The sequence below is a fragment of the Xenopus tropicalis genome, chromosome 5, assembly GCF_000004195.4.
Source record: "Xenopus tropicalis strain Nigerian chromosome 5, UCB_Xtro_10.0, whole genome shotgun sequence".
NCBI classification, from domain to species: Eukaryota; Metazoa; Chordata; class Amphibia; order Anura; family Pipidae; genus Xenopus; species Xenopus tropicalis.
In genome coordinates this window covers 130001842-130029365 of record NC_030681.2, presented here as the reverse complement: position 1 = coordinate 130029365, position 27524 = coordinate 130001842, and the positions used below count along the sequence as shown (strand labels likewise).

General features: G+C 41.1%; 1 protein-coding gene across 1 annotated transcript; it reads left to right on the top strand.

The window, feature by feature from the left end:
- rab6b (RAB6B, member RAS oncogene family) lies at nucleotides 1-25652 on the top strand. The gene is made up of 8 exons (NM_001097366.1): nucleotides 1-353; nucleotides 12020-12078; nucleotides 14587-14640; nucleotides 16849-16954; nucleotides 19140-19251; nucleotides 21965-22058; nucleotides 22761-22827; nucleotides 24763-25652. The coding sequence occupies exons 1-8, from the start codon at nucleotides 284-286 to the stop codon at nucleotides 24825-24827; spliced, it is 627 nt and encodes a 208-aa protein (NP_001090835.1). The 5' UTR covers nucleotides 1-283; the 3' UTR covers nucleotides 24828-25652.
- Nucleotides 25653-27524: the final 1872 nt, after the last annotated feature.

Genomic DNA, 27524 nt, shown 5'->3' with positions numbered 1-27524 from the left:
GCGGGGAGGGGAGAGATGCTGAGCAGCACAGCCCGAAGCATCCGTATTCCCCTACAGTAGCGCCGCTCTCCCTCTTTTACTGCTGCTGCTGCCACTGAGCCATTAACCTATTCCTTCCCCGCCGCACCCTGTTACCTCTCCCTGTGCCCCAGCCGCAGCCACAAGCCCAGCCCAGACTGCTGCAGAATCTGCCCCTGCTGCCCCTGGTCCTGTCTCCGACTCCTTCCCCTGGTCCTGTCTCCGGCTCTTCCCCTGGTCCTGTCTCGGCTCTTCCCCGAGCATCATGTCTGCAGGGGGAGATTTTGGAAACCCTCTGAGAAAATTCAAGCTGGTTTTTCTTGGAGAGCAAAGTGGTGAGTGATGGCTTCAGGGTGGGGTGGGCTGGCTATGGCTCTACCTTGCCCCCTAATTGCACTTTGGGGATCGCTAACTCCTTAGTATGAGGAAGCATGAAATATAGAATATATATGTGTATGGATATTATACATGTGCTTAGGGGTGCAGTCTCCATATATTTGCAGAGCTTCCTCCCTTATTTTTTCTGGACAATATTAATGAGCTGAGATTGAGATGGGGGGGGGGGGGGGGGCACTGGGGGTTACTATAACCCCTTCCATACTGGGCTGGGTCACTGCTGACATTTCTGTACTTATGGATTTGATTAGTCTTTATTATGACAATAACTATTGTGCATCTGCATATTTCTACAGACTGATTATCATTCCACTGAATATGCCTTGTTGCCTGAATCACCCTATGGGCCCAAGATAGATAGAAATATAGATAGATATATAGATAGATAGATACATAGATAGATGATAGATAAAGCTAATTTCAGCATTGCCCAGTGTTTGGGACAAATAGCTGCTGTGTTTATTTGCCTTTCATATATAAGTGACAGCAGTCAGCTGGCTTCTCCTTGCTAAATCTATTTTACAGTATAGAGGCCCTTCTCACAGAATCTTCTGGTAGAAAGGAGACAGCCCCAGGGCCATAGTCCTATTACGTTGCAGAAGCAGAAAATGCAGGTATAATGTGTATTTATTCAGTGAAAGCATCCTATAGTGTATTATGGGGATCTTTGATGTGGACACACCCTTAATGACTCTTGGGATCTGTGCTGGAGACGTACTCAGACTGCTTACCTCTTATCAGCAGAATGGCGATGGCCGTGTTAGCAAAAGGTGGGATATGTGTGCTTATTCCTATGCCTGACCTTGTTCTTATAGATGGGAACATAAAAACAGCATAGCAATAATATGACAATGTAGCAGCTTGAATATAAGCAAGCAATTCAGTTATTAGATTAGCAATAGACAGCTCCTCCGGGGGAAAGTGTTGGTGTATAATTCAATCTATAATAAATACGTCAACTGGGTGAATAGCTACGGGCACATTATGTTTATTAAGGTTTTTTTTTTATAATTGCCATTGCCATTATTTTTCAGCTGGCATTTTATTTATGCAATTTTAGAGAATGACATGCAAGCAGACATGCAATCAGGTAGGTTGCGGTTGTGCGTTCCACATCACCGCTTTTTGCCAGAGGTTACAGCTAATATTTTAAGACCCTTTGACCCCAGGAAGAAAATAATTTATGGCCAGACTTGTTCATTAATAGCTGTGGAGGAATGAGAGGTCCAGCGACATGGTTTTTAAATGCAAATCTAGTAGCATGAGTGTCGGTGATAGACAGTTCCATCATGGGGACACAGTAGGCCGGATACAGGCTGCCATCAGTTTAGTCAGATTTATTGGGTGCCTGAGGATTATGGGTCCATGTTATATTTACAGGTTATATAAATATGTATGTATAATCAGAGTGCCACCTCTAGTTTATGCTCCATTTGGAAAAGAGCAGCGTTTTTTTTCAGATTGGCTATATCTAAGCATCAAGGCTATAATAATGTGCATTTATAATAAATAATACCCATCTGATATTGAATTGCAACTCCCAGGATTCTCTGACCAACCGGAAAAAAGACAATTTTGTGAGGCACAACAGAATTTATATCGCTGACCAATGGTACCTGGTGCAAGTGCCCCCATGTACACCCCTCCGAAGACAGTATTTGTAACCAATAATTGTCTTGCAGTCCTGGGGCAAGTGCTGGGGTGTTACATTGAGGCCTGGACTGGGATTCAAAATAGGCCCTGGCAAATCAAGTACACAGAGGCCCAATCCCCCCCACACGCCCGTTAATTGTGACAGTCTGTGGCATCTTACAGCAGCACCTCAGATTGCCAGTTTGGCCTGGTTACATTAATATTTGCCCATACTTATGTATGACCGTCCATAGTGATGCATCTGGGTGCACAGAAGCAAATAGCTATACAAAAGACCAATTCATCACTTGCAGTTACCCCAGCAGCAGTATAAGCATCACATATTGCTTCATTAAGCGGAGTGCAGGTTCCCCTGCCTATAGCCTGTTCTGCTTATCTGCTTCTTCCATTGGACAGTTTATTAACCCCATACTAATGCCCCAAGCAAAATGTAACCACAACTCATCTTCAGCTCTCGCTTTCAAATTGCTTTTGATTTGTGATCCTTGGCTAATATATATATTTTTAATCTAAACTGACAAGTTGAGAAATAGTGTATTTGGTGAGCAAGCTAGTGCCTCTCCATCTGCATGATACATTTGTGATTTCCCTCACTTCATAACCTCACAGTAGGAGATCAGACTCGGGGTGCCATGGAGAAGGTCAGACACAGAATTGCTTGTCAATATGCTGAAATATTTATTTGCTCGTTGTTTAAAATGTACTGCACTGAAGGTGCTGCAATCAGGAAGTATTGCTACAAAAAGAATACGTGGATGGGCGCTATGTGCTCTACAGTGCTTTGCTGGCCCTAGGATTTTAAGGTGAGGAGAATGGATATTGTATAAATGCCATTTCATGTTGAGGTAAATTTTACCCTTACTTTCACAGCCATGTTACCTCTCTTTTTTCTCAGACCTATAGCAACTATATGTCAAGTACAAGGTCATTTCATTATCCCTTCCCAAGTCCTGGCACACTTTATGCATCCTATATATTCCCAGATTTGGTCAGACAGTTTGGTCAATTCAAACACCACAGGCCAATCATCTGAGCATGTATGGCATCAGTGAAAGCAGTTTATTGAGACTGCCCTGCGAACGCAGTCACAAATCACATCTTCCAGTGTCCCTTCTTGGTGTTTGTTGGGGCATCAGCAGTTTAGCATAAGAGGAGCGCAGTCCCGGTGTAATGAATGGAAAATTGCTATTGTTTCATCTATGTGGATAGCCAAATTGCATAATATCGGGCCATGTGGATAGATGTAAAATCAGCCTGTGGGCCAGTTGGTTGAATAGATGCAGATCAACTCTGTCTGGACTTAAATTCAAAATAGGCTCTAGCCTCAACCCCCCATGGGCCAAATAAAAATTGACTTTCTAGGATATTTTACAGCAGTCTGGGCATGAAATCAACCTTTAAACAGATCAAGTCTACCAAACATCCACTTTCCCAACAGGCATTGTGCCACATATAGGCAGGTAAGGTTTTAATACATCCAATAGGAGTGTTGTCTACCAAGTAAAATATTAGACCCCCAAACAGTGCATGTTGTATTGGATCCTCTTGTGGCAATGATTGATCCAAAAATGCTGCTGCCTCTATCTGAGGAATTAGAGATTTGGAAGTCAGTGCTTAAAGGAGGCCGTACATGTTCCATTAAAAATCTTGACAATTGTTTTGCCAATAACGGTCACCTCGCCAACCCACCATACACGCATATTGTACGAATCCTCATTTTGTAGGATAATAAAACTGCATGTATGGGCACCTTTACTGGGTGTTGAGAGTCAAACAGAGGAGAGCCTTTGTGCAATCAAGTTTTCTCTAAACTCCCCAGGGACGAAAGCAGAAAATATAAATTTTTAAAATTTATTGAGACAGGTTCAGGGGACCACCAATAAGATCTTTACCCTGGGCCTGCTGCCACCTTAAATCATCCCTGCCCAGACATATGTATTGTGTATAAGTTGTAAAAATGCAGTCCCAGCAAGCCCTTCGGGGGTATGAAAAACAGATCCAAGGTTTTGGAAGCGTTAAAGGGATGATTCGCCGTTAACTTAACTTTTAGTATGTTATAGGCCAATTCGAAGCAGATTTTCAATTGGTCTTCATTATTTATTATTTATAATGTTTGAGTTATTTGCCTTCTTCTTCTAATTCTTTGCCCCTCAGCCAAAAAAAAACTATTGCTCAAACTACAGTTTAATTGTTATTGCTACTTTTTAGTACTTATTTTTCTATTCAAGTTCTCTCCTATTCATATATCAGTCTTTCATTCAAACCACACCCTGGTTGCTAAGGTAATTTGGATCCTAGCAACAAAATAGCTGCTGAAACTCCAAACGGCAGAGCTGCTGAATAAAAACTGAAATAATGAAAAAACTACAAATAATAAAAAATGAAGACCAATTGCAAAGTTTCTCAGAATTACTCTATACGCCATACTAAAAGTTAACTCAAAGGTGAACCCCTGTGGGCCTCAGTAATTCTAATTACACTACTAAAAAGGTGCTTCTTGTTTATGGTTAGATGCTGGAGGTGGTGAGTTAGTAGAGCTTGATGAGGGGTGTCCAATAGTGTAATTAGGGTTTGAATCAATATAACCAAAATATTCCTGGTACTGAAGTCTTGGACTCTTTGAAAGCAAGTACAAGCATGACCATTTGCCAGGGGTTTGATAATTAGGTCCTCTGTCACCACCAAAGTTAACTTGTGTAAATCTAAGATCTTCAAGAGGCTTCATTTGGCCATGCTGTAGTGTGCTGTTGTAGTGGCAACTCCAAAATGGCTTTTATTTTTAATATGTTTAACCCCAAGGATACAAATTCAGGAATAACTATTTTACATTTTTGAAATGACTAGAAAATATCATGGAGATGATTAGTTACAATGAGGAGGCCCATATGCTGCTGCAGGAGAAGCCTCTGAGGACTCCCATTTTCCCCTGAGCTGCCTGTTAACCAGCATGGTTTTGTGAGGTTAAAATCCCACACAGTAGCAATATCCTTTCATGACAATCAATACCTGATGATGCGCTGGTTAATGGGTTCCAAATGATTTTCTCCTTGCCTCCCCCACCCCGCTCCCTCGCTCAGTACCTTTCATATAGATTCTTATATCAACTAATCTGGTTTTCTTATTACTTTTTTCATCTTCTTGTTTCTTGCATATTCTTTTTCACTTAACATTGCTGAAGTTTTCCCCATGGGTTACTAAAAGTATCTCTGCCTTGTAGTTAATTAACCAAAAACCGCTTCACTGTACAGCCTTTTTATGGATTTGTTTTCCAACAAAGAGGATGTTCCTCTCAGATGCCTCCCGTGTTTTGATAGCAGAGCCGTCAGTCACCCTGAGCAGACAAGCAGAGCGTCTTGTTCATACGGCACTGACTCCCAAGCAATCACCTTTCTCTCATGATGAGGCAGTTCATGGAAGGACACCAAGTCTTTGAGGAGAATCCTAATGACCTCTTCTAGTCTGGAATTAATTGCTTGTGGGTACCTCGGCCACTAGGATAAGCCAGTTCTCACACAGCTGAATTCAGAGAACAGACTGCTGGGATTTGTATCCCACAGCCAAATTGTGTATTCACCACATACTGTTATATATGGCACCTAACAAATGTATTCTTTATTTCGCTAAAGTTCTAAATATTTTGGACATTAGGTGACTATTTATGCCTGTAAATATCCATCATTTATAGTGAAGCTGAATCTGTGCTTTTACAAGGAGTTGCATCGGTCACCTTTTGGTAATGAGGTACAGGTATGGGATCCCTTATCCGGAAACCTGTTATCCAGAAAGTTCTGAATTACGTAAAGGCCATCTGCCATAGATTCCATTATAAGCAAATAATTCAATTTTTTAAAAATGATTTCCTTTTTTTCTGTAGTAATAAAACAGTACCATGTACTTGATCCTAACAAAGGTATAATTCATCCTTATTGGAGGCAAAACAAGCCCAGGTTTATTTAATATTTAAATGATTTTTAGCAGACTTAAGTTATGGAGATCCAAATTACGGAAAGATCCCTTATCAGGAAAACTCCAGGTCCCGAGCATTCTGGATAACAGGTCCCATACCTGTACTCTATAATCTTGCATATTCTTTCCAGTAATCTGGTCCCTTTGACTAATTTAGGCACAAATGACTGCAAATGCCAACTTGCTATATTCATGTTATAAGTTAGATCTAACATTTTGATTTTTGATTTATAATAAGGTCCTAGATGAGGGCAGTTGTAATAGTGTAATAGTCCTAGAACAAGGATGTAGACATGGGTTATGTAACAAAAGGCACTAAGTTTGCCCAGGAGCAGCGACCCATAGCAGCCGAACAGCAGGCAGAATTTACTGGTCACCTGTTTAAAAGCAAACATCTTATTGCTATGAGGCACTGCTACTGGGCAAACTTAGTGCCTTTTATAACATATGGGGGTTAAATACCATTTATTTTAGCTTGTTATATAGGTGTGGCACTGCTGGTTACACACGCTGTATTACAGTGTAGCTGTGTTGGTACAGGACAACCCTGAGTCTCTACATCATGGCATGGAGAGAGTATAGGTGCTCTTTTGGGTAGCCGTAGTGCCTTCTCCAAACAGGATCTGGGATTATATCTGTGGGTGGCACTCTAGGAACACACTATTACACTCAAGAGTCCTAACAGAGGAGGTATCTGGAGGCTGCTCTATGTAATATTATTTGTTCAGAATTTTAGCATTTATAGAAGTCCCACTGTAGACTCATTTAAATGCTCTGAATTGAGCAGTGTTGTTTAATTATTAAAGGGGTTCCTAAATGTATTATCCATTTATTGACTCTTATTACATCTTCATCTTGGCACAGCTTGGCACAGTCGAGGCTTTCTGTGTGACTACCTGCACCCCTGATGGGGACCCCTTGCAGATTCCTCGTGGGCTTATAGTCATTCCAGTCATCCCTGGGTAGAACTACCTGGTACATTTCAAATGCTCTTCTGCAGCAGGGCCTTCAGGTTCTGAACATGGCAAGCTATTTCACTCTGTATGCCTACTTTCTGGGCTTTACAATCCCAGACATTTTTTGGGAAGGCCCTCTAAGTCCTGGATTACCTTCAGCCAACACTATGGCAACAGTAAGAGGCCGCAGCTCCTCTTCCCTTCCTGCTGTTATGATCTTTTGCCTGTCTGCCTGAATGATCTTCAGTTCGAACTGCTGGTTGATTGGTCAGGTACTTTACAATATTGTGCCATGTATGTCTACCTTTAGCCTAATATTACCAGAAGCCACATGCAGTAGCACGTAGGGTGCAGGTGTCTACTGTTCTCTCTCCATAGCAGTAATCTGGAAATAACGCCATAGACATTGCAGCACTGCAGAAGCTTCACATTCCCCAAGTACTGTACTGAGATTATGAAAATGTCTGCCAAAATACAAATATGGAATTTCCATGTGAAAATGTGCTTGCTTTGAGCAGTTGTTTCCCACAAGGGCCAAATAGGAGAGATGGCCAGTGTCACTGTACTGCCCTACCTGTATTTCTTAATATCACTCCCCTAACTAATTATATCCAGCCCCATTATGCAACCTCCAAGCACCTTTGGGTTAAAGCCCAAAGACCAATATATTAACAATAAGTTAAAGGGGTGGGGCACCTTTAAGTTAACTCTTAGTATGTTACAGAATGGCTAGTTCTAATCAACTTATCAATTGGTCTTCATTATTTATTAATTATAGTTTTTGCTTTCAAACAGGGGTCCCTGACCCCAGCAGCCAAAGACTATTGCTCTGCGAAACTAAACTTTCGTTGTTATTGCTACTTTTTAATACTTATTTTTCTATTAAAGTCCTCTCATATTCATATATTAGTCTTTCATTTAAACCACACCCTGGTTGCTAAGGTAATTTGGATCCTAGCAACCAAATAACTGCTGAAATTCCAAACAGGAGAGTTGCTGAACAGAAACTGAAATACAGTGAAACCTCAATTTTACATCCCCTGATTTTAAGTTTTCCTGCATTTTACACCATTGTTTTGTGCTCCCACTGATATATAACACATAATAAACTTCATTCTCATTTGAGATTCTGCACCATTTTTTCTGGTTCCCTGAAAAACTTAAAATGGGGGTTCTACGTTAATTGAAAAACTACAAATAATAAAAAATGAAGACCAATTGCAAATTGTCTCAGAATATTACTCTCTACATCATACAATACATAGCATATTTAACAGTAAATATGCTAACAGTTATAAAAAGCTCTAAAATAACATGATGCCAACCTGTTAACAAGAGAATTGCTGAAGGCTGCATATGTGGGAGACCATTCCTGTCCCTGGCCACAATCCCTAACCTAAGGCCTATCCTTCTATGATCTCCACCTCCCCCCCCAGCAGACTACCCACAGCTGTGACTACTCCTAATACTCCTATGAGACCTGCCTTTATCCCTATATAGTACACAAGAACCATACATACTTTGTAAATTACATCCCTATTAATTTTTCAGTTAAAATAGGTGCTTTGTAATGTAATCTCTATCACAAGACTTGCAAAATAAATATGTATTATGTACTATATTAAATATAATTTAAATAAAGGTAAATTACCTTGAGGTTTCATGACCTGTATAAAATCACTCGGCCTTTGGCGTTGTGCTTTTATATGGTTGTAAAACTCCTTGGTGACTAATAATATCCTTATATTTTACAATAGGGGGTACAATATTTACTGTATGATAAAGAAGAAGAACAGTAGTCTCTGTTACGCTTTTACTTTGGAAAGGCATTGTGCCACCTCTAAAATCATGCAGTTGCCTTTGCATTTTAAAGTACATTTTAAAGTATTGGACTAAAAACGCAATAAAAAGAAAGTATTTTGCAAATGCTGAGTCACATAATGATCTGGTTATGCTTTCAGTTGTGGTTTATTTCGCTGCTTTATTGGATTGCAAGGATTTATTACTAATAATAACAATTTTTACTTCTCCATAACAGTGTTTTACTGATTGGTTCTTTATGTACATGTCACCCAAGCGGCACCACAAGATAATATTATTGCAACACATTTAGGAGATGTAGAACATAATTATAGTTTTCACGCTTTTCGCCAGCAGTGTCTATGTCTGTAATATACCTGCTAACCTCTATCTAATGACTTGGCAAAATCTGTCTGAAATCATTTTCTAGGGTAATTTGTAGGTATGAATATAGCCAGGATTACTCTAAAATGATATCCCCAGATAGTTAGCTTTATAGCCATCCATTTATAGGTGTAATTAGAGTGAGGTTAGTCAGGATGCCTATTGGGATACTAACAGTTTATTCTGTTATTTATTTTTTCATACCTTAGTGATATTTAGTGGCCATTGACTGATGTTCATTTTACAGCAATCACTGTTCTGCCGTGTCTTATGACATAGTTCTGCTCCTTTCCATGTGTACCTAGGCATGCCACCTGGCCAGTATATCACTGCTCAGCCACTTAAATGCCAACTAAGGCTGGCACCGGTATTACAGAGTTACCGGTAATGTACTTGCTGGTAAATTTACAATAACTAGTCAATGCGTAGCCTATTAGCCCTACTAGTCAATGAAATAGCCTATTAAAGAATCTTTCCAAACTGGAATATATAAATCAGAAAATATTGCCTTTTTACACTTTTTTCCATTGAGCTACCTTTTAGTGATGGCCTGTGTGCTCCCTCAGAGATCACCTGACAGCAGGACGCATTTATATTAGGGATTCTAAATGTATTTTATTTCTTTTACATAGCAAATAATTCACTCTACCATTTAAAATTGTATTCTTGAACCAAGAAATGTATTTTTTAGCTGTAATATTGGTGTGTAGGCGCCATCTCAGTGCATTGTGCCTGAGTCTGAGCTTTCAAAAGGAGCCAGCGCTACACATTAGAACTGCTTTCAGGTAACCTATTGTTTCTCCTACTCCCATGTAACTGGAGGAGTCCCAAGCCAGACTTGGATTTCTTACTATTGAGTGCTATTCTGATATCTGCTGGGAGCTGCTATCTTGCTCCTTTCCCATTGTTCTGCTGATCGGCTGCTGGGGGGGGGGGGGGGGGGTATCACTCCAGCTTGCAGCTCAGCAGTAAAGTGTGACTGAAGTTTATCAGAGCACAGGTCCCATGGCTGTGGCACCCTGGGAAATGAAGAATATGGCTAGCCCCATGTGAAATTCCAAAATTAAATATAGAAAAATCTGTGTTTTTGAAAAACAGATTACAATGCAGGATTCTGCTGGAGAAGCTCTATTAACTGATGCTTTGTAAAAAAAAAAAAATAATTCCCGTGACAGTATTTATTTAAGGCCCCTGTGCATAGGGTGGCAGGTTTTGTGGTAGTGGCTCTTGGGTGCCTATATCATTTTTCATTAAAAAAAAAAAAAAAAAAAATAATATATGCCCTCAGTCTCTGCCATGGATTTCCTATGGGCGGTGAGGGGTAGGATTCCTTTGTGGAATTTTCCACTACATAGGTATGTGTGATATTGTGCGCACGCTGAGCGTGACATCATATGCATGACGTAGGGGGCGTATTTAGGTACGTGCCTAGGGTGTCACCAGACCTAAAAACAGCCCTGCCTGACAGGAAATAATCCAGCTCTAACTGTAATTGGCTAATGTGACCTAGCATGTATGTTTGCCCTTGGCTTGTTTGTGAGCACTGTGACTCTTATGGTCCCAGGGTAGTGTTGCCACCTGTTTGGGTTTGACCCGACCAGTTTGGTTTTTCTTAGGCCTGTTTGGGTCTCAACTGTCTGTTCAGTTTTCAGCCTTGTAAAACACAAACAATAATCTGGCCAATAAATAAAAAACATCTATATATTAAGATCCTCACCGTGTTTTTCTTATCAACATGGCTTAGTTATCATCAGGCACAGTTAATTGCTTATTATTACAGAAAGAAAAAGCAAATCTATCAAAAACATGGAATTGGTTTTCTTAATTCAAATTTCTGATTTTAGAGCTTTTTGGATGCCTGGATTCTGTATAATAGATCCCATACTTTTAATTAAAGGGTTTGATTTACCAGGCAAAATGTAGATAGATAGAGCTAGGATTGGCACTCCAGTTTGTTTCAAAACATTCTATCCAGTTTAAAACATTGAGACAACTGGGTAGAAATCCAGGCAAGTGATGCAATAACCCCTCCCCAGTGTCAAAACCCCACCCAACATTGTGCCCACCCCTGATATCATCATGCTCACCCCCAGCATCGCTGCCCTACCCCCAATGTCATCTGCCCCACCCCCTTTGTTCAGGTTTAGCCATCAGCAAAGGTAGCAACCCCATCTCGGGGGCGGAACTTACAGGGTGGGGTGGTGACATCATGGGGGCAGGGCTATGACATTGCAATTGGCCATTCTCCACGTCAGTATAGGAAAGTCCTGCCCCAGCTGGGCAGGTGATTTTGACCCAGACATCCATTCTGAGAACTGCGCTGTCCGGGTCAAAACCAGATCTGTGGCAACCCTAGGCCCTTAGTATTTAAATGTCAGTTTTCTATTAAGGATTACCCAATGGCACATACTACTAAAAAGTATATATTCATGAAAATGGTTTATTTCTATGAAGCAGGGTTTCACATCTCAGCTGTTTTATGCAATATATTGTTTATAGTAACCAACATTGGGGGGTATATTTTTCCTTAACATAATAACTATGAGAGGTACCAGCTCCACTTTGTGACGAGGTACAATAATTACTTTAGTAATATTACTAGTAGGATACTACTATAAACGTCTGCCCATGCTATGCATCTCACTGTATTGCATTGACTCAACTCTCCAGTGGACTTTTGCTTTGAGATATTTTGTTTTCATGATAGCTTATATTGGGAGTGGTCACTCCAAACCACTGTATAGATTAGCAAAGAACTCTTTTACTGCAGTAGTTCCTTAGGATATATTGAACTGATATATATGAATCCTACTGTCTGTGAATACTAACATTTCTCTGTCCTGCAGTTGGCAAGACATCTCTCATCACAAGGTTTATGTATGACAGTTTCGACAACACATACCAAGTAAGTACCTTGTACCGTGCAGAGTAAGTACCTTGTGGCCTGCCATATTTGCACACTCATGCCTAATATTTCCTTTAGGAAAATACAAAAATAAAATAGAGAAAAGATAATACTGTGAGGCAATACCACAGCAGAAGGAAAAATAGAAAATGCAGAATATAATAATACTAACATTCATCCAGAGTGCAGAGGAGAAATGAAAGGCTATGATAAACGACTAATGCACTCTCAATTTTTTCAGGGGGTTATTATATTAGAACAGGTTAGAAGTCACATAGACAGATAGAATTCTCAGTGTCTTCTGACTAAAATGCTGGTGTAAAGCTGGTGATGTCATCTATAATCTTTTCTAATGTAATTATTCCATCAGCTACTGAGCATGCTTAGGTCATTCTTCATTGACCTGGCGGAGGTCACTGCTTATGTATATTGATAATGCTGCTCTGGGACAAGTCAATCAATAACTGTCATTTGTCTTCACATACACAGAGACTGTACTTGCAGAAATAAATGTTATTGTCTATAGATTTCCCCTATAGTGTCAGAAAAGGATAAGGACATGGCTTCTTTCTTCTTTCTTTATACCAAGGAGTGGGGGCTGCCAAATCCCAGTTGAGGCTGAGCTAAAGGGGATCCTGTCTAAAGGTTAAAATCCAAAGGAGGGCTTGAACCACTGGGTACTGGGTATGGTCTGGCTTAGTCAGGGGCATAGCTTAGAATCAGGCTTATTGGGGAGGTGTGAATGGAGAATGTAAGCATCATGGCTACTCTCCCTTGCATAAATAAAATATATACAGAAGGAATGGATTGTGTATGCAGTAAGCTGTGCCACCATACGTTGCTGTCTTTTTAAGTGGCAATAAAGGTAGGATGCTTTGTACCAATAAATAATATATATTTACCCTTTGAGTTGATTAATGGTTTTAAAGGAGGATGTAACTGCACAATTTTTTACACATCTGCCTGATGTGTCCCTCATTTTGTTTGTTCGAAGCAGCTGATTTTAAAAGCAGACATCCATTTGGTAGCCTTCATTTAGATTATGCCTGCTCGCGGTATGCATATTTTATGAGCTTTTTGTAGGAAAATCTTTCCTTGCTCTTCCCTGTCCCCCATTCACATTACAAGATGAATAGTGTAAGTGAAAAGATAAATTGGTAGATGGACAGACAGACAGATGATAGATAGATAGATAGATAGACAAGTAGATAGGTAGAGGATAGATAGATAGATAGATAGATAGAAAGATAGATGATAGATAGATAGATAGATAGATAGACAAGTAGATAGGTAGAAGATAGATAGATAGAAATAGTATGTATATTTTTTCTCTTCCCTGTCCCCCATTCACATAATTCAGCTGAGCTTACAAGATGAATACTATAAGTGAAAATAAAAATATATTGGTAGATGGACAGATAGATGAGTAGATAGGTAGAAGATATATAGATACATAGATAGACAGGTGTGTGTTGATAGATGAAAAAAGATATAAAGGGTTGATTTACTGGCACACACTGTGAATTTCCCTGCTGTCAGTTGCAATTAAAACCACTTTCAAGGTACTCAAATGCACTCTTTGCACTACTGTATTGTTATGCTCAGCACTGCTTTGTCCCTACCTCTGCTTCAGAATTAAGTGCAGTTGCATTTACTGCGCAAAGGAACTCTAGAGATACCACAACAAAGACTGCAATTTATACATCTGATTTGGGAAGTGGAAGCGCAGTTGTGTTCATTGTGAAGTACCCAACACAATTGCATCAGACACAACATCCCACGGGGCATACAACAACTCTGAAATTGAGGGTAAAATACTGCATTGTGGCAAAAAAATCATGACTATTGTGCTCAAAACTGCACTTTGCACTTGCAAATGACCCCTATAACTGAAAGCATCTTTCCAATACTTATTCATTACAAATTTCCAATGGTGTTAGTTGTAAATATAATTGCTACTGAACGCAGTATCTGCCTGGTCATTTATATTTTCTACACTTTTAGCACTGACTTCTATATTCAGAGTCCTAACCAGAGAACAGGGACAAAGGGATAAAGAAATACAGTTGAAATTACGTTTCCAGACTTGGAACTGATAATGGGGGCTCCCTAACAAACATAGGTGCCACATTGCACAATTGAACCAATCAGCAACTAGTTATGAACTAGATGGGGAATGAAATAAAAGGCTTGATTGGAGGCCATTGGCAGTTGCAAGTCAGCACCTGTGTCTGGGCAGAATTTATCCCTTTGCTGCGCTGCTTGTTGAGTGGCTTTGAATTATGCATGGAAACCCAGTAAGCATTGTATCAATTTTTAATCCAGTCCGGTGATATCACAACTTGTGTACATGATGATGAGAGCTCTGCTTAAAGGCAACGTTGCTATTCTGAGTTCTTAACTGTTACCAGACCCTGTGGTTTTGGCAATACCAGTCTGCTTGGGGGCCATGGTGGCATCATCTGGCATCATTCCCCAACTAACCTATTTAATAATGATCTCTTGCAGGCTACAATTGGAATAGACTTTCTTTCAAAGACAATGTATCTGGAGGATCGGACGGTAAGTTTTACGTGGGTGTGGGCCTACCTGCACATCACTACACCTTAGCACTGCTGTTATTAGTGGTTCTGTAACACAAGGCAACCAATTAATACTTAGCTTCTGTAGCTGTGACTGGTTGAACTTGTCTTGCTCATGCTGTTTTTTTTGCAATGGGAAAGTTAAAGAATTTAACGTAAAGGTGAAGATGAAAACTCATGAAACTTATGGACAGACAATTACAGATAGAGAAAGGGGAAGGAAGAGCTTGGGGGGCACAAGACATATTGTTTGTATGGTACCAGTAAAGGAAGTAAAAATATGGTGCAAGTCTGATAAATGCACTTGTGCTGCAGAATAGAACAATACAGAACAGGAAGTCCAGAGCAGAAGCAAAAGTTTGAGAAAACATTATGGTGTGTAATTAATATAGAATCATTGTCTGTTGCCCCAGTTCCTTGTTTGCTATTTTACTCACTCTTCAGTCTTCCCATGTCCCATGTAAGTCTGGTATATACACCCTCAAGTGCTCAGCTGGTTAATCTTGGCCTTTATTAAAGTTACCTTAATGCTGGTAGGGCGCTGGGAAAAACCCCAGTAAATAGTGACTGTCTATGGCATCTTACAGCAGCCCCTCTGGCATTTGCCAGAACCCACAGATTGCCAGTCCGGGCCTGGTCCCATGCACATGTGTCTTCATGATGTATTTGTCTGGTGTCTAGAAAACTCCATTACTCTGTTTACACTGCCCTTGCCCTTTGTCCACTGTTTAGTTGCCTGCCAATGGCTCACTGCCCACCTCTGCCTAATGTGACTCTATAGCAAGTCATTCTTTTGATTGAATCTTCATGCTGCCCTTACCTTTTTTCAATTGTCCACTTTTTATGGTTGTTTGCTGTTCATGGTCCATTTTTTGCTCTTCATGGTCCCTTACTGTGTATAGTAGATAATGTGCCTTCTCTGCAATATACATTTACATTTTACAGTATATGGAACATAGAGTAGACCGATTATTTTATAAATGTTAGTACTGTGACACTTGAACCTACCATTTTATTACAGTACTGATAACTACCTAGTACAGGTATGTGAGCAGTTATCCGGAAACCCGTTATCCAGAAAGTTCTGATTACAGGAATGCCATCTCCCATAGACGCCATCTTAAACAAATAATTCTAATTTTTAAAAATTATATCCTTTCTCTCTGTAATAATAAAATAGTACCTGTACTTGATCCCAACTAAGAGATAATTAATCCTTATTGGAGGCAAAACAAGCCTATTGGGTTTATTTAATGTTTGACTAATCTTTTAGTACACTTAAGGTATGGAGATCCAAATTATGGAAAGATCCCTTATCTGGAAAACCCCCAGGTCTCCAATCATTCTGGATAATGGCTCCCATATCTGCACTGACATAAACTAATGTTGTGGTAAAAAAATATCTCTCCATGGTGTTACCACTGTGTTCTTGTGACTCTCATTTTATTGTTACTTTTGGGATTTATCACTAAAAATGATAAGTTTAAAGGTTAATAACAGTCAGCACTGGCAACCACAGATTAAACTTCAGTGCTGTGGCATATGTTGGTGCTTTAGAAATGATTGTAATTAAGCTGTACAAGGTCCTAAAGGGGTTGTACTTTTAGTTTGTTATAGAATGAACAATTCTAAGAAATTTTAAAACTGGCCTTCATTATTTATTTCTTATAGTTTTTGAATTATTTGCCTTCTTCAAACTCTTTGTAGCTTTCAAATTGGGCTGCCGGTGACCCCGGCAGCTATTGCTCTGTGAACTTTTTTTTTCTGTTCAGTTTCTCTCCTATTCATATATCAGTCGCACATTCAAACCACTTCCTGGTTGCTAAGGTAATCTTGACCCTAGCAACCAGATAGCTGTTATAACTCCAAACTGGAGAGTTGCTGAACAATTATTCAAATAATTAAAGTTAAAATTATAAAAAATGAAGATCAATTGCAAATTGTCTCAGAATATTACTTTCTACATCCTACTGAAAGTTAATTCAAAGGTGAACAACTCCTTTACATCGCTTGAAGGGCAGCAATACAAGAGAGAAATTAAGAGCAGCATGAAGTCTATTGACTCTCTTATGGAAGGGAAGATCAGGCAGCACATGATGGAATTTAGATTCCTTCTGTACATCCCAGTTATAAGACCAGTAAATGCTGTTGTTCTATGATACATGACATAAATCCTCTCTTGTTTCAGGTTAGACTGCAGCTGTGGGACACTGCTGGCCAGGAAAGGTTCCGCAGCCTCATCCCCAGTTATATTCGGGACTCCACCGTGGCCGTGGTGGTTTATGACATTACAAGTGAGTATTGTTCTGAACCTCAAATTTCAAAGCATATAGGCATTCTTTCTGGCCCAAACAAAGGCACCAGTCTTGGGTGCGGAATGTTTTGTTATATGGGGATCCCCTACCAGTCAGCCTCTATTTATTGTAAATTTCAGCTGTGTTTGTTTGGGCAAGAATCATAAGAATAAATGCCCTTACTGGTGTTTTAATGCAGATCCCATACGCAGCAGAGGCATGGCTGGAGTTGAACTGGGGCATGCCGATAATATTGTTTAAAATAAAGGTTTCAGTATGTGCATGGCTGTGCGCTACTCCTGACTAATATCCATGTGTTATAGATAGTGGCTGGACGCGCCAGTGTATGCTGCATGGGAAAGTGAGGAAGCTAAGTATGGCAGACATCCCTAATTATCAGGCACCAATGTGGCATTTGGACCCCTGCACAGTATCTATCTGTTTGGGCCAAGGGCCACCTTAAGGCCAGCGCCACACTGGTGGCTTTAAATGCAGTCAATATTGGAGAAGAAATATGTTGTTAGGAAGATTGTGCTTGATGTACTTAGCGCAGATCGTCGCGCTTCATGCTGAGATAACATTGCAGGCAGCTCTGTATTCTAGCAGTTCCTTTCATTAGCAATGTTATATCCCCCCGCCCACCCATGGGGTGTGCCTCACTTCTCAAAAGTGTAAAAACACATTATCCCTTTATTAGCTAATTAACTGTTCTTATTAGCAGCTTTTTAGCATGTGGGTAGCACATTCAGATTCACCCCTTATCTCATTTGTGTTAACGCTTCCAACTGTAGGCAGGCACTGGGGAGAGCACAATGGGAAGGCGCCTAAACCCACAGCATCACAGAACTGGAAATAAAAATGGAGACTTAAGTAGAAAATGCCCTCTTGTGAATTATGAAAAATGAAAGTTTCATTAAACCTGAGCACAGCCTGGAAAGAAAACCAGCACAGCCATGATTTGTTTACTTTAAAAACATCTATAGATGACATTCTGTATCGCTGGGTGTTCTTTATAAGCAAATAATAAGAGAAGTACTCTGCTACTCTGTATGGGACATTTCATCTTGAATTCTGACAAACAGGAGGTTTGGTGCATTTCTACCCCAACATTTATTTTAGTAGCAGAGCCAAAACTTGAATTTGCCTCCTCCCCCAACTTCTGTGGGAATCATCTAAGGGCAGAAACTAGGATTGTTCATGAGCTTGGCCTGATAAGAGCGTGGCCTAGAGTGGCATACAGTTAAGGGATGTGACACACGGGGAGATTTGCCAAAGTCGCGGAAGTTTACTCTCAAGGCAACTTCTGCGACTTCGGCAAATCGCGGCACCACTTATGCCATCCCACTGGTGATTTACATTCTAGCCAGTGGGATGGAATTTTGGGGAGATTAGTTGCCCATGACAAGGGAGATTTGTCACGCGCCGACTAATATCCCCATGTGTCACAGCCAGGAGAAAACTGCACCAGTCCGGGGTACCTACGAGCGAGTGTTTCCTCTTCCTTCTTCTGTCTTCGTGCCGCTTGCACATGGGCATAGTGAAAAGCCCAGGTCTCACCGCCGACACGGACCCTACAGCAACATGCGCAGTTGGATCTAGCCTGGAATCCGCTTCAACTGCGCATGTTCAAGCAGGGTCCGTGTCGGCGGTGAGACCTGAAGCATTTTCTAATGGACAGAAGATGGCGCCAGGTATGCTGCTGCGTGCACTGCTCTGCTTTTTTTTAGCTTAGGTTTTGAATTATTAACACTTTTCAATGTAATAGGTTGTGCAAGAAGGGAGAAGTGAAGGGGGTGATGAGTAGTTGAGGGGGCTTTTGTACCTAGGGGGGTTTAGTTCTCCTTTAAGAACTTGCAACAAACATGGGGCAGAAGTGGCAACTGACCAAGAACAGGCAAAAGTGGAAATCCTTTGTTGTTGCCTTACACACCAGTGGGTGTAATAAGCAATGACAATGACAATGATGATTTTGGCCCAGTACAGATAGATTGTTTAAGCTATGGGACAGTACTTTTATCTCTGGAGCACTTAATAATCGCATTTAGCAGTGTGCAAGCCCATTTGCTACCATTACTAAACAGCACACAAAGCATGTTTTAGCCTTGCTCTGTCTCCCAGTTGGCAGTAACTTATCCCATCTGCTTATAGTTCACAAATATTAATACTGACAGTTTTACATTTGCAGACCTGAACTCATTCCACCAAACATCCAAATGGATCGATGATGTCAGAACAGAAAGAGGAAGTGACGTCATAATAATGCTAGTTGGCAATAAGACAGACCTTGCAGACAAAAGGTATGGGGAAGGTTATTTCTCCTGATGTTATGTTTATATAACATTCATATATTATAAATGCATTTCCTAGACTTTATATATAACAATCCCTTTATAGAGTAGCACAAGTCACACAGGTTGCCACCTTTTCTGGAAAAAAATACCAGCCTTCCTATATTTTTGCTTTTTTTCCCTATTAATAAAAATTGGTATCAAGCATCATTTGTACCAGCCAGGTGGCAACCCTACACATAGGGCACTGGGCTGTAGCTTTTGATCTTTAGCTTGAAATGCAAACATTCCTACTCTGGCAGTGCCTACCAAATCTATTTGCTTATTGGGTTTTTTTCTCTGGCATTTGTGTGTGTCAGAATTTTTTGGTTTGTAACCCTTTCTTGGCACATTCACTTAATATTTGGCTGTAATGTCAGGAGATATGTGTTCTCAGAGTAATATTGATACTGGGAACTGGGAACAGCGCTGTGCCTCCACCTAGTGGACACTGAGGAACACACCTCTAGGGGATTTCCACTAGGAAATAATCACACACGGTTTGCAGCAATATCAAACTTTATATAACTTTGAAATAGAAAATAGAACAGCTTAGGGAGGACTGACAATCCTGTCTTGAGGAACTTGTGTGGGCTATCCACGGCTGGCACAGTCTCTGTACTTTGCCCAACCCTAACTTTGATCCGGATAGACCCCCAACCCTTTAATCAGTTCAGTCCCTTTCCAAAGAGCTCTTAATTCCCCCCAGGTAGCGCTACCTGCCCCAGAGTACCTTCCCCATTGAAAAGGGTGACTGCTTCCACATAACAGGTAACCGGGCAATACCTCTTCACTCAGGGGACACACAGTGAGAGTTCCACAGAGGACTTTATATTCCCTGGCAGTCCAGCAGACTTTTATCCTTTCAAGTCTGAACTCACACAGTTTGTGTTAACTGCTCACTCCAGGTATCTCTATTCCAACACTGGCAAACAACAGCAGGGGCTCCCTTTATAAGCTGCTGGGCCCGCCCCTAGACTTTTGGCTCCAAAACTTAGGCACACCTCTCCCAGACGTGCACTGGGGCAGCCAGCCAACCGGATCCCTCCCCAGTCTGTAGCTAGGCTGGATGAGATCACAGACTGAGAAACAGGGGACAGGGTTCTCTGATCCCCTACAGGTTTTTTAAATGTAAAGCCAACTGTATTGGGGCTGTTTGATTTGGAGTCTTCAACTCCAGCAGAGGCAGTGAGATTTATGTTATTGGTCTTATTGCTGATCTGATATGAGGTTACAGACACTATCTTGTAAGGCACAAGGACTTAATAAAAAATTAAGACCAATTGCAGATTGTCTCTGAAAAGCACTCACTACAATATAGTAAAAGTTCATTTAAAGTTGAACATCCCTTTTAATGTCCACAAGTATTTATTATACATAAGCAAACAGGCCAGGACTGGGATTCAAAATAGGCCCCGGCATTTCAAGTACACAGAGGCCCAAACATCCCCCCAGCAGCCCAATAAATAGTGACTGTCTATGGCATCTTACAGCAGCCCCTCTGGCATTTGCCAGATCCCACAGATTGCCAGTCTGGGCCTGTGAGGCAGTATTTATTCTAGGTGTTTAGTATATTGAGCCTTGACATGACCCACATATCATGGCTGGGCAGTCCTGAATTGCAGATTAAAATGAAAAGGGCTTGCTGGAGCACACCAAGAGTACGGTCGGTCATAAGAGCACAGAATGAAATATGCCAGTTATAAAATGGCGCTGTTTAAAGCTGGCCATACACGCACCAATACTATCATACGAAACCTCGTTTCGTACGATATTCGGTGCGTCTATGGCATGTCGGCGAGTCGACCGATATCGCAGGAAGCTGCTGATATCGGACGACTCGCCGATCGGCCAGGTTAGAAAATTTTGATCGGGCGCCATAGAAGGCGCCTGACCAAAATCTGCCGTCAGGGCTGAATTGGCAGAAGGAGGTAGAAATCCTATTGTTTCTACCTCCTTATCTGCTGTTTCAGCCCTGACGGTGTGTGGCGGATCTGACGATGTTTCGTGCGACCAGAAACATCGTCAGATCGCCACGTGTATGGCCAGCTTAAGGGCATAAGCCGGGAGCTGCATATGACACCAGGAAATTCAGCAATGACAATAAATTGGAGCTGGTCACACCATACTTCCTATTTGCCTGAGGATTGGTGTATCAGTGGCTTTTTTTAACTATTGGAATGGCCTATTTTTGGATTACCAGAGTGACCTTCTTCTTTTCTTCTTGTTTTGATGCTTAACGGACTGGCCTTACAGGACCCGGTGTTCTACAGGCCTAGAGAGTCTGTGGGTTCTGGCAAATGCCAGAGGGGCCACTGTAAGATGCCATAGACAGTCACTGATTATTGGGCTGCTGGGAGTCTGTTTGGGCCTCTGTGTGGCCTATTTTGATTCCCAGTCCTGTCCTGGGGTTAAATCTGAGTCCTGACCAGGAAAGTTGGAAGGCACATTACATTTTAATTAGCAGCAATGCACATGCATAAAATGCATTTGAATTGAAGCATATATAAAGGCTGGCTTCTTACGGGTTCCCTTTATTTGCTGCCAGACTCACTTTGCTTCCCTCTCCCCAACTACACTTGGGAAATCCACTGTCTGAGCAGTATATAAATAACAGCGCCTGGTGGGAAATGCAGTAGAACTCAGCAACTGTCATATATTTACCTTCTCTTGTATTCAACAGGCAGATAACCATCGAGGCAGGAGAGCAGAAAGCAAAGGAGCTAAATGTCATGTTTATTGAGACAAGTGCCAAAACAGGATATAATGTTAAACAGGTAATACTGTACGCTCACCCATATATCCCTCTTTCTCTCTCCAGCATCTGTCATTGTTATTCTCTCTGTCTGTCTGTCTCTTTCCTGTAAAATGAGAAAAAGCTCAGTTACTGCTGCTGCAAGGTGCCTAGTTTTTTTTTTAATTGGATAATAATAAATATTAGGGCATACAGAAGTTCTTTTTTTTTTTGCCAAAAGTCAGTTTACTCTATTACCTAATTTTTATTGAAAATCACTACATGTGAGCCTGTACTGAGATCTCACATACTGTACAGACTGTTATTTACAGCAAGCAAAATGCTTCAATATCTTTAAAATGCACTTTAAAATGGCAGTTAAATGCCTGACACAATAGAACCTTTATGAATTAGCAGTACTACATGGGGCCGCTGTACAGTTTTCCATGCAGAGCAGCCCTATGTAGATAAATGGATGCCCCCCAGGCTCCTCCTATTTACCATCATTTTGTGCTGCTCTTCCCATTTTCCAGTATGTCTGGGAAAAGCGCGTGCTAATAATGCTGCACGGATCAGTAGTACATACCATGGCATTCTCGACAATTGTGTGCTGTATTCTTTGTGGCAATCCAACCAGCATAGTTTGCTTGATTCTAAAACCCCAGTGCCCCCCCCCCCCCCAATATCCTTATTTAATCGGTATACGCTTCCATTAATGTTCATGTTTTTGCCTTTGTATAACCAGCTCTTTCGCCGAGTTGCCTCTGCTCTTCCTGGCATGGAGTGTTCAGAAGAGAAAAGCAAAGATGGAAGTATCCTTTACCTGGCAGATTCCACATTTTATGCTTTGTTGTGCCCTTGCATTTAGGTAGCTTCAGCCAATGAACTGCAGTTACAGAGAGTGCTTATTTAGCCTTTAAAGGAAGCTATACCTATGGAAATAGGTAGCTTAAATTATAATTAAACCTTAAAGGAGAAGGAAAGCCATTTGGGCATTTTATACCAATAGATTACCCACATCAGTGCCACTTATTCAGCAGAAAGCTTTACCATACCTGAGTAAACAGCCATTGAAGCCCCCTTTTGTTTGTTTAAGATTGCATCTTCCATTTTAGCTTGGTCTCAGTAGCTTCTGTGCTGCAGCTCTAGCTGTTGGTAGCTCAGATTACACAGAGTTGGGGGGGAGCAAATTCTGAAGAGAGATGGAGGAGGAAAAAGGAGGGGTAGAGGAGCAAACAGAGCAGACTTGTGCCTGCGCTCTGAAGGATTTTTCTGAGAGCCATTAGTGCCACCTAGACCACTATATTTATTCTGCAGAAAGCTTTAACATACCTGAGTAAAGAGACCTAGAAGCTTTTTCTTTTTGTTTAAGGCAGCAGCTGCCATTTTAGGTTGCTTCCTGCTGCAGCTCCTAGGGGAGGGGGAAGGGAGTTCCTAGCAGTCGTTTGGGGGGGGGGGCGGGGCAGAGAAGGGAGGGAGAGAGAGAGGAGAGCTCTGGCAGACTCTGGCCCCAGGGAATGAATGATTTTTATGAGAGTCTGACACAGAAGAACATGTGTACACAAAAGGAGACAAGAAATCCTGTGTCTCTTTTGATAGAGGACTAGATAGAGTGCAGGGTTTCTGTGAGTGCTTATGGCTGTATTTACATAGACCTTTCTGATAAAGCTTACTTAGTTTTTACCTTATCTTCTCGTTTAAAAAAACTGATTGTAAAATTTTCAAGATTTGTAAGATTTTATAATGAATTTTGTAACAACATTGCCACCCGCTGGTTAGTTTCTGTAACTGGACAGTGACTTTCTGAAGGTATATCTCTTTGACTACAGTTACAAAAATAATGAATGCAAATTGCAAAAGTGCTTAGAAAATCACCCTGAGCAATTTTACATTAATTTTAAGGTTTACTTATTCTTACTCTAGCTGTCATTTGTGGAGATTTATATAGAAAGCCTACAGTGCCCCCTATCCCTTGTGCTTCCTAAAGTACATCCCATGGTTTGAAGTACAACCTTGTTCCTCCTAAATGCATCTCATTGTTAGCAGTGCTCTCGTTACTTAGGCTATAGTGCCCCCAAGGAGCAGAACATATCGGTGGTTCCACAAATTCCAGTGGGCAGAAATAAAGTTTTAATAAATTGTACCATTCCAACGGAGTTGCCAGTTCGTAGCAGACTTTCCATTGGTATTCATCTTTTCTAGTTTTTGGATTATTTGCCTTTCTTTTTTGCTGCTTCCCAGTTTGGGGCGGGGATCACTGACCCCAGCAGTCAAAAAACGATTTCTTTGTGAGGCTACAAATGTATTGTTACTTTTTCTATTCAGTACCTCTCCATTTCATATTCCGGTCTCTTATACAAACCAGTTTGGCCACTGAGGTAAATTAGACATAGCAAACAAATTGCTGCTGCCATGAAACTTCTCTGGAGTTTATTCTTACCCATTCCAAAAGCTTTGGGTTATGCGAAGCTTAGAAAGCTATATGACTACACATCTGGCAAAACACATTTGTTCCTGCACATTGTGAGGGTGAAATGCCAGATGCCTTTAAATCTATAAGGAAGTGAGATCCTTCCCATACCAGCTATTGGGGGAGGAGTTTAGCTGTGGTCAGGGAACCCCGCAGGTGGTGCCAGTCAGTTTTGGTGCCAGCCTGCCTTTCTTCACCTACTTGTTTCCATCTGAGGCAAAGCACTTTGTTGGAGTGTAGTGTAACATCTTCCTTAACCAAACTGCCCTCCCTCCAGTGATTGACATCAAACTTGACAAACCACAAGAGCCGCAGGTGGCCGACGCCGGGTGTTCCTGCTAATTTGCCCGGAAGAACCTACCAACTACCAGAGGCCGGATGCTTTGCCCAAAACACTTTCTTTTGGTTAGCCTGGAAAAGAAAATCTTTTGGATGCCAAGCCTATAGAATGTCGAACAACCTTTCATTTACTCCACAAATTGACAGCGACTCCCTCCCACATATCTTTTCTCAGTTTTGGGTTGTAACCCTTTAGTGACCATGTCCATATTTCGCTCAGCATGCACAGGTGGCAGAACTTATATATATAAAAGAATAGGCCTCCTCTAAGACACATATGAAGTATGTGTATTTGTGTAGGTAACGTGGTCATTAAGGGGTTCATTTCCTTTTATCTTTTCATTGAACATATCACTTCCAGTTTTCTCTCTTTTTTTTCTGACCCTGTGTTTGCGCCCCTTACTCTTCATTTGCTCACAACTCCCCCCCAAACATCCTCCCCCACTCGAGATAAGGAAAACATATCTGTGGAATCACATTTTTTTTATAATAATAATATAATATATATATAATCTAGATGCTAGAAGCTGACATTTCACAGACGGATAGTAAATATTGTGACTGATGTTCTCCACATATCAAGAACCCCCGTGAAACATAGAGCTGACGGAGACTTGCAGTACATACTCACATTGGTAACCCCACTTCTCACTAAGCTTACATCGCCTTTCAGCCGACTAGGTTATCTTCTGTTTCTCAGTCTCACTAATCAGCCCTCGGAAGAAAAAAATGGAAAATCTTGCCTCTAAATGCAATTACTACCATTTTATTTTTTCACTTTTTGTTGTAAAATACTATTGTACTTTATTAAAATTGCCAAAAACTCAAGTGACTGAATGAGACGCACTATGTTTTTCCAGATTTATATCCAGGTATATGTGTATATTGATAGATTAGATAGACGATAGATAGATGATAGATAGAGGAAAGAAACCCTTACAATGAGTATGGGAAGAAATGATATATATATACTGAAGTTACTGCACCAGCCTAAAGTGCCAACATCCTTCCCTATAGTAATAATGATCCAGGCTTTCAAAGTTGTCACAAGAACTCCCCATGTTGGATTTTGCTGGAAGTGTCAGTGACACCGCACATGCTCAGTGGGCTCTGGGCAGCTGTTGAGAAGCTGAGCTTAGGGGTCATTGCAAATTATCAAGCAGAAATGAGGCTTGCGTGTAATATTAAGCTGATGCTACAGGGCTGATAATTAATTTCTGATGTAAATTGCACTGGTTTTAGAGCTGATCTGTACTAATAATCAGAATTAATTACTGAACAGCCTTGTATTGTGACATTTATATTCTGTACATACAGTATATTGTGAGTGGGCTCCTAAGCTCAGACATGTGACATCAGCACAGAAGAAGGGGAGCTACATGGGGCATCTTCATGGGCAGAGATCTTCCCTGCTAAAGGGCTGTGGGTGCTTTGGGCTGGTACAGGAGCCCAAACCTAATATGCAACATTTATGCCCTACTTCATTAGTTAAGCTTTAGCGTTCCTTTAAATGTTTAAATGGTGTATGAGAGTTTGATTTTAAAATAAATCCTTATGGCATAGTTGGCACCTTTTTTCCTAACCCCAACTTCTGTCACATTAGGTTAAATAAGCAGTTTTATTCTTGCCACTGCAGTTTATTTCCTAATTACTCCTATTCTTGTAGCTCAGTTGGCCAGGCATCTGCAAGCAGCAGTGTAGTAGACTGAGCCTGCTATGTGCCTTGTGAGAGACTTGCTCATTCTGAGTTTAATGGGCCAGAAGCATGTGTATTTGAATCCAATATGTTCCATGCTACAAGTCTGCATACTCCTAGGGAGAATAGGAATAGAAATCAAGCAGCCATACATACCTTTACCAAACTTGCAATGCAATTCTGCACTGATTATGGCGGAGCAGTCTGTTCTGTGGGGAGGGGTGTCCTTGGTGCAGCTGTGCAGGGGACCCATGGTTAGTGTTTGGCCTTCATCCAGCTTAATAAATAGGGACACATAGGCAGCTGCTGGGAATACCAATGCCCCTATATCTAAAATCCCTGCCATAAAAACCAAGACATTTGGATCTCATGGGCAAATTCTATCAGGAGGCCTTTGCTTTACATTACCCAAGCATACACCAACCATATCATGCATGTAAGAAGGTGAACCCTTGTACTATACCATTACATGTATAAGTGCCTGTCCATTTGTACCCCCTACAAGGCCAAGGGCTCTCAGCTTGTATTTAGGGAAAAGACTCAATATTAAACAGACACGTATAGGGGACTGCAGTTTATGTGGCATAGAGCCTGTATGGTCTCATGTACTGTACAAGGATGGAATCAGATCAGCATTGAATTCTAAACTGCCCATTGCAACCTTTCAATTCTTTTCAATCTGGTCACACATTAGCACAGTTTACATGAGAATAGATCTTCATCATAGTCCCTTTAGTACACTGATCCCCAAACTGTGAGGCTGGCCCCCTGGGGGCATGGAGTCTCAGCCAGAAGACCAACTGGAATGAAATTTGGGGAGAATGGCCATTTACTCTGCTAGATGCCCTTGAAAGCTCAGTGTAAAGTTAATTTAGGGTGTGGATATGTATTTCCTGTTCTGCATATTCTTACAACTATGACTGATACACCGACAACTTAGATTTGCAGCCAGTTCATGAGATAAGGGCACCCTGACCAAATGTTGGACCTTCAAGTAGGGAAAG

Bases quoted from the DNA above. Each gene is read 5' to 3' on its own strand.
- rab6b (NM_001097366.1), top strand. From the start codon at position 284: ATGTCTGCAGGGGGAGATTTTGGAAACCCTCTGAGAAAATTCAAGCTG. The intron at 354-12,019 runs GTGAGTGATGGC...TCTGTCCTGCAG, and splicing joins TTTTCTTGGAGAGCAAAGTG to TTGGCAAGACATCTCTCATC. The intron at 22,828-24,762 runs GTATCCTTTACC...CCCTCCCTCCAG, and splicing joins AGAGAAAAGCAAAGATGGAA to TGATTGACATCAAACTTGAC.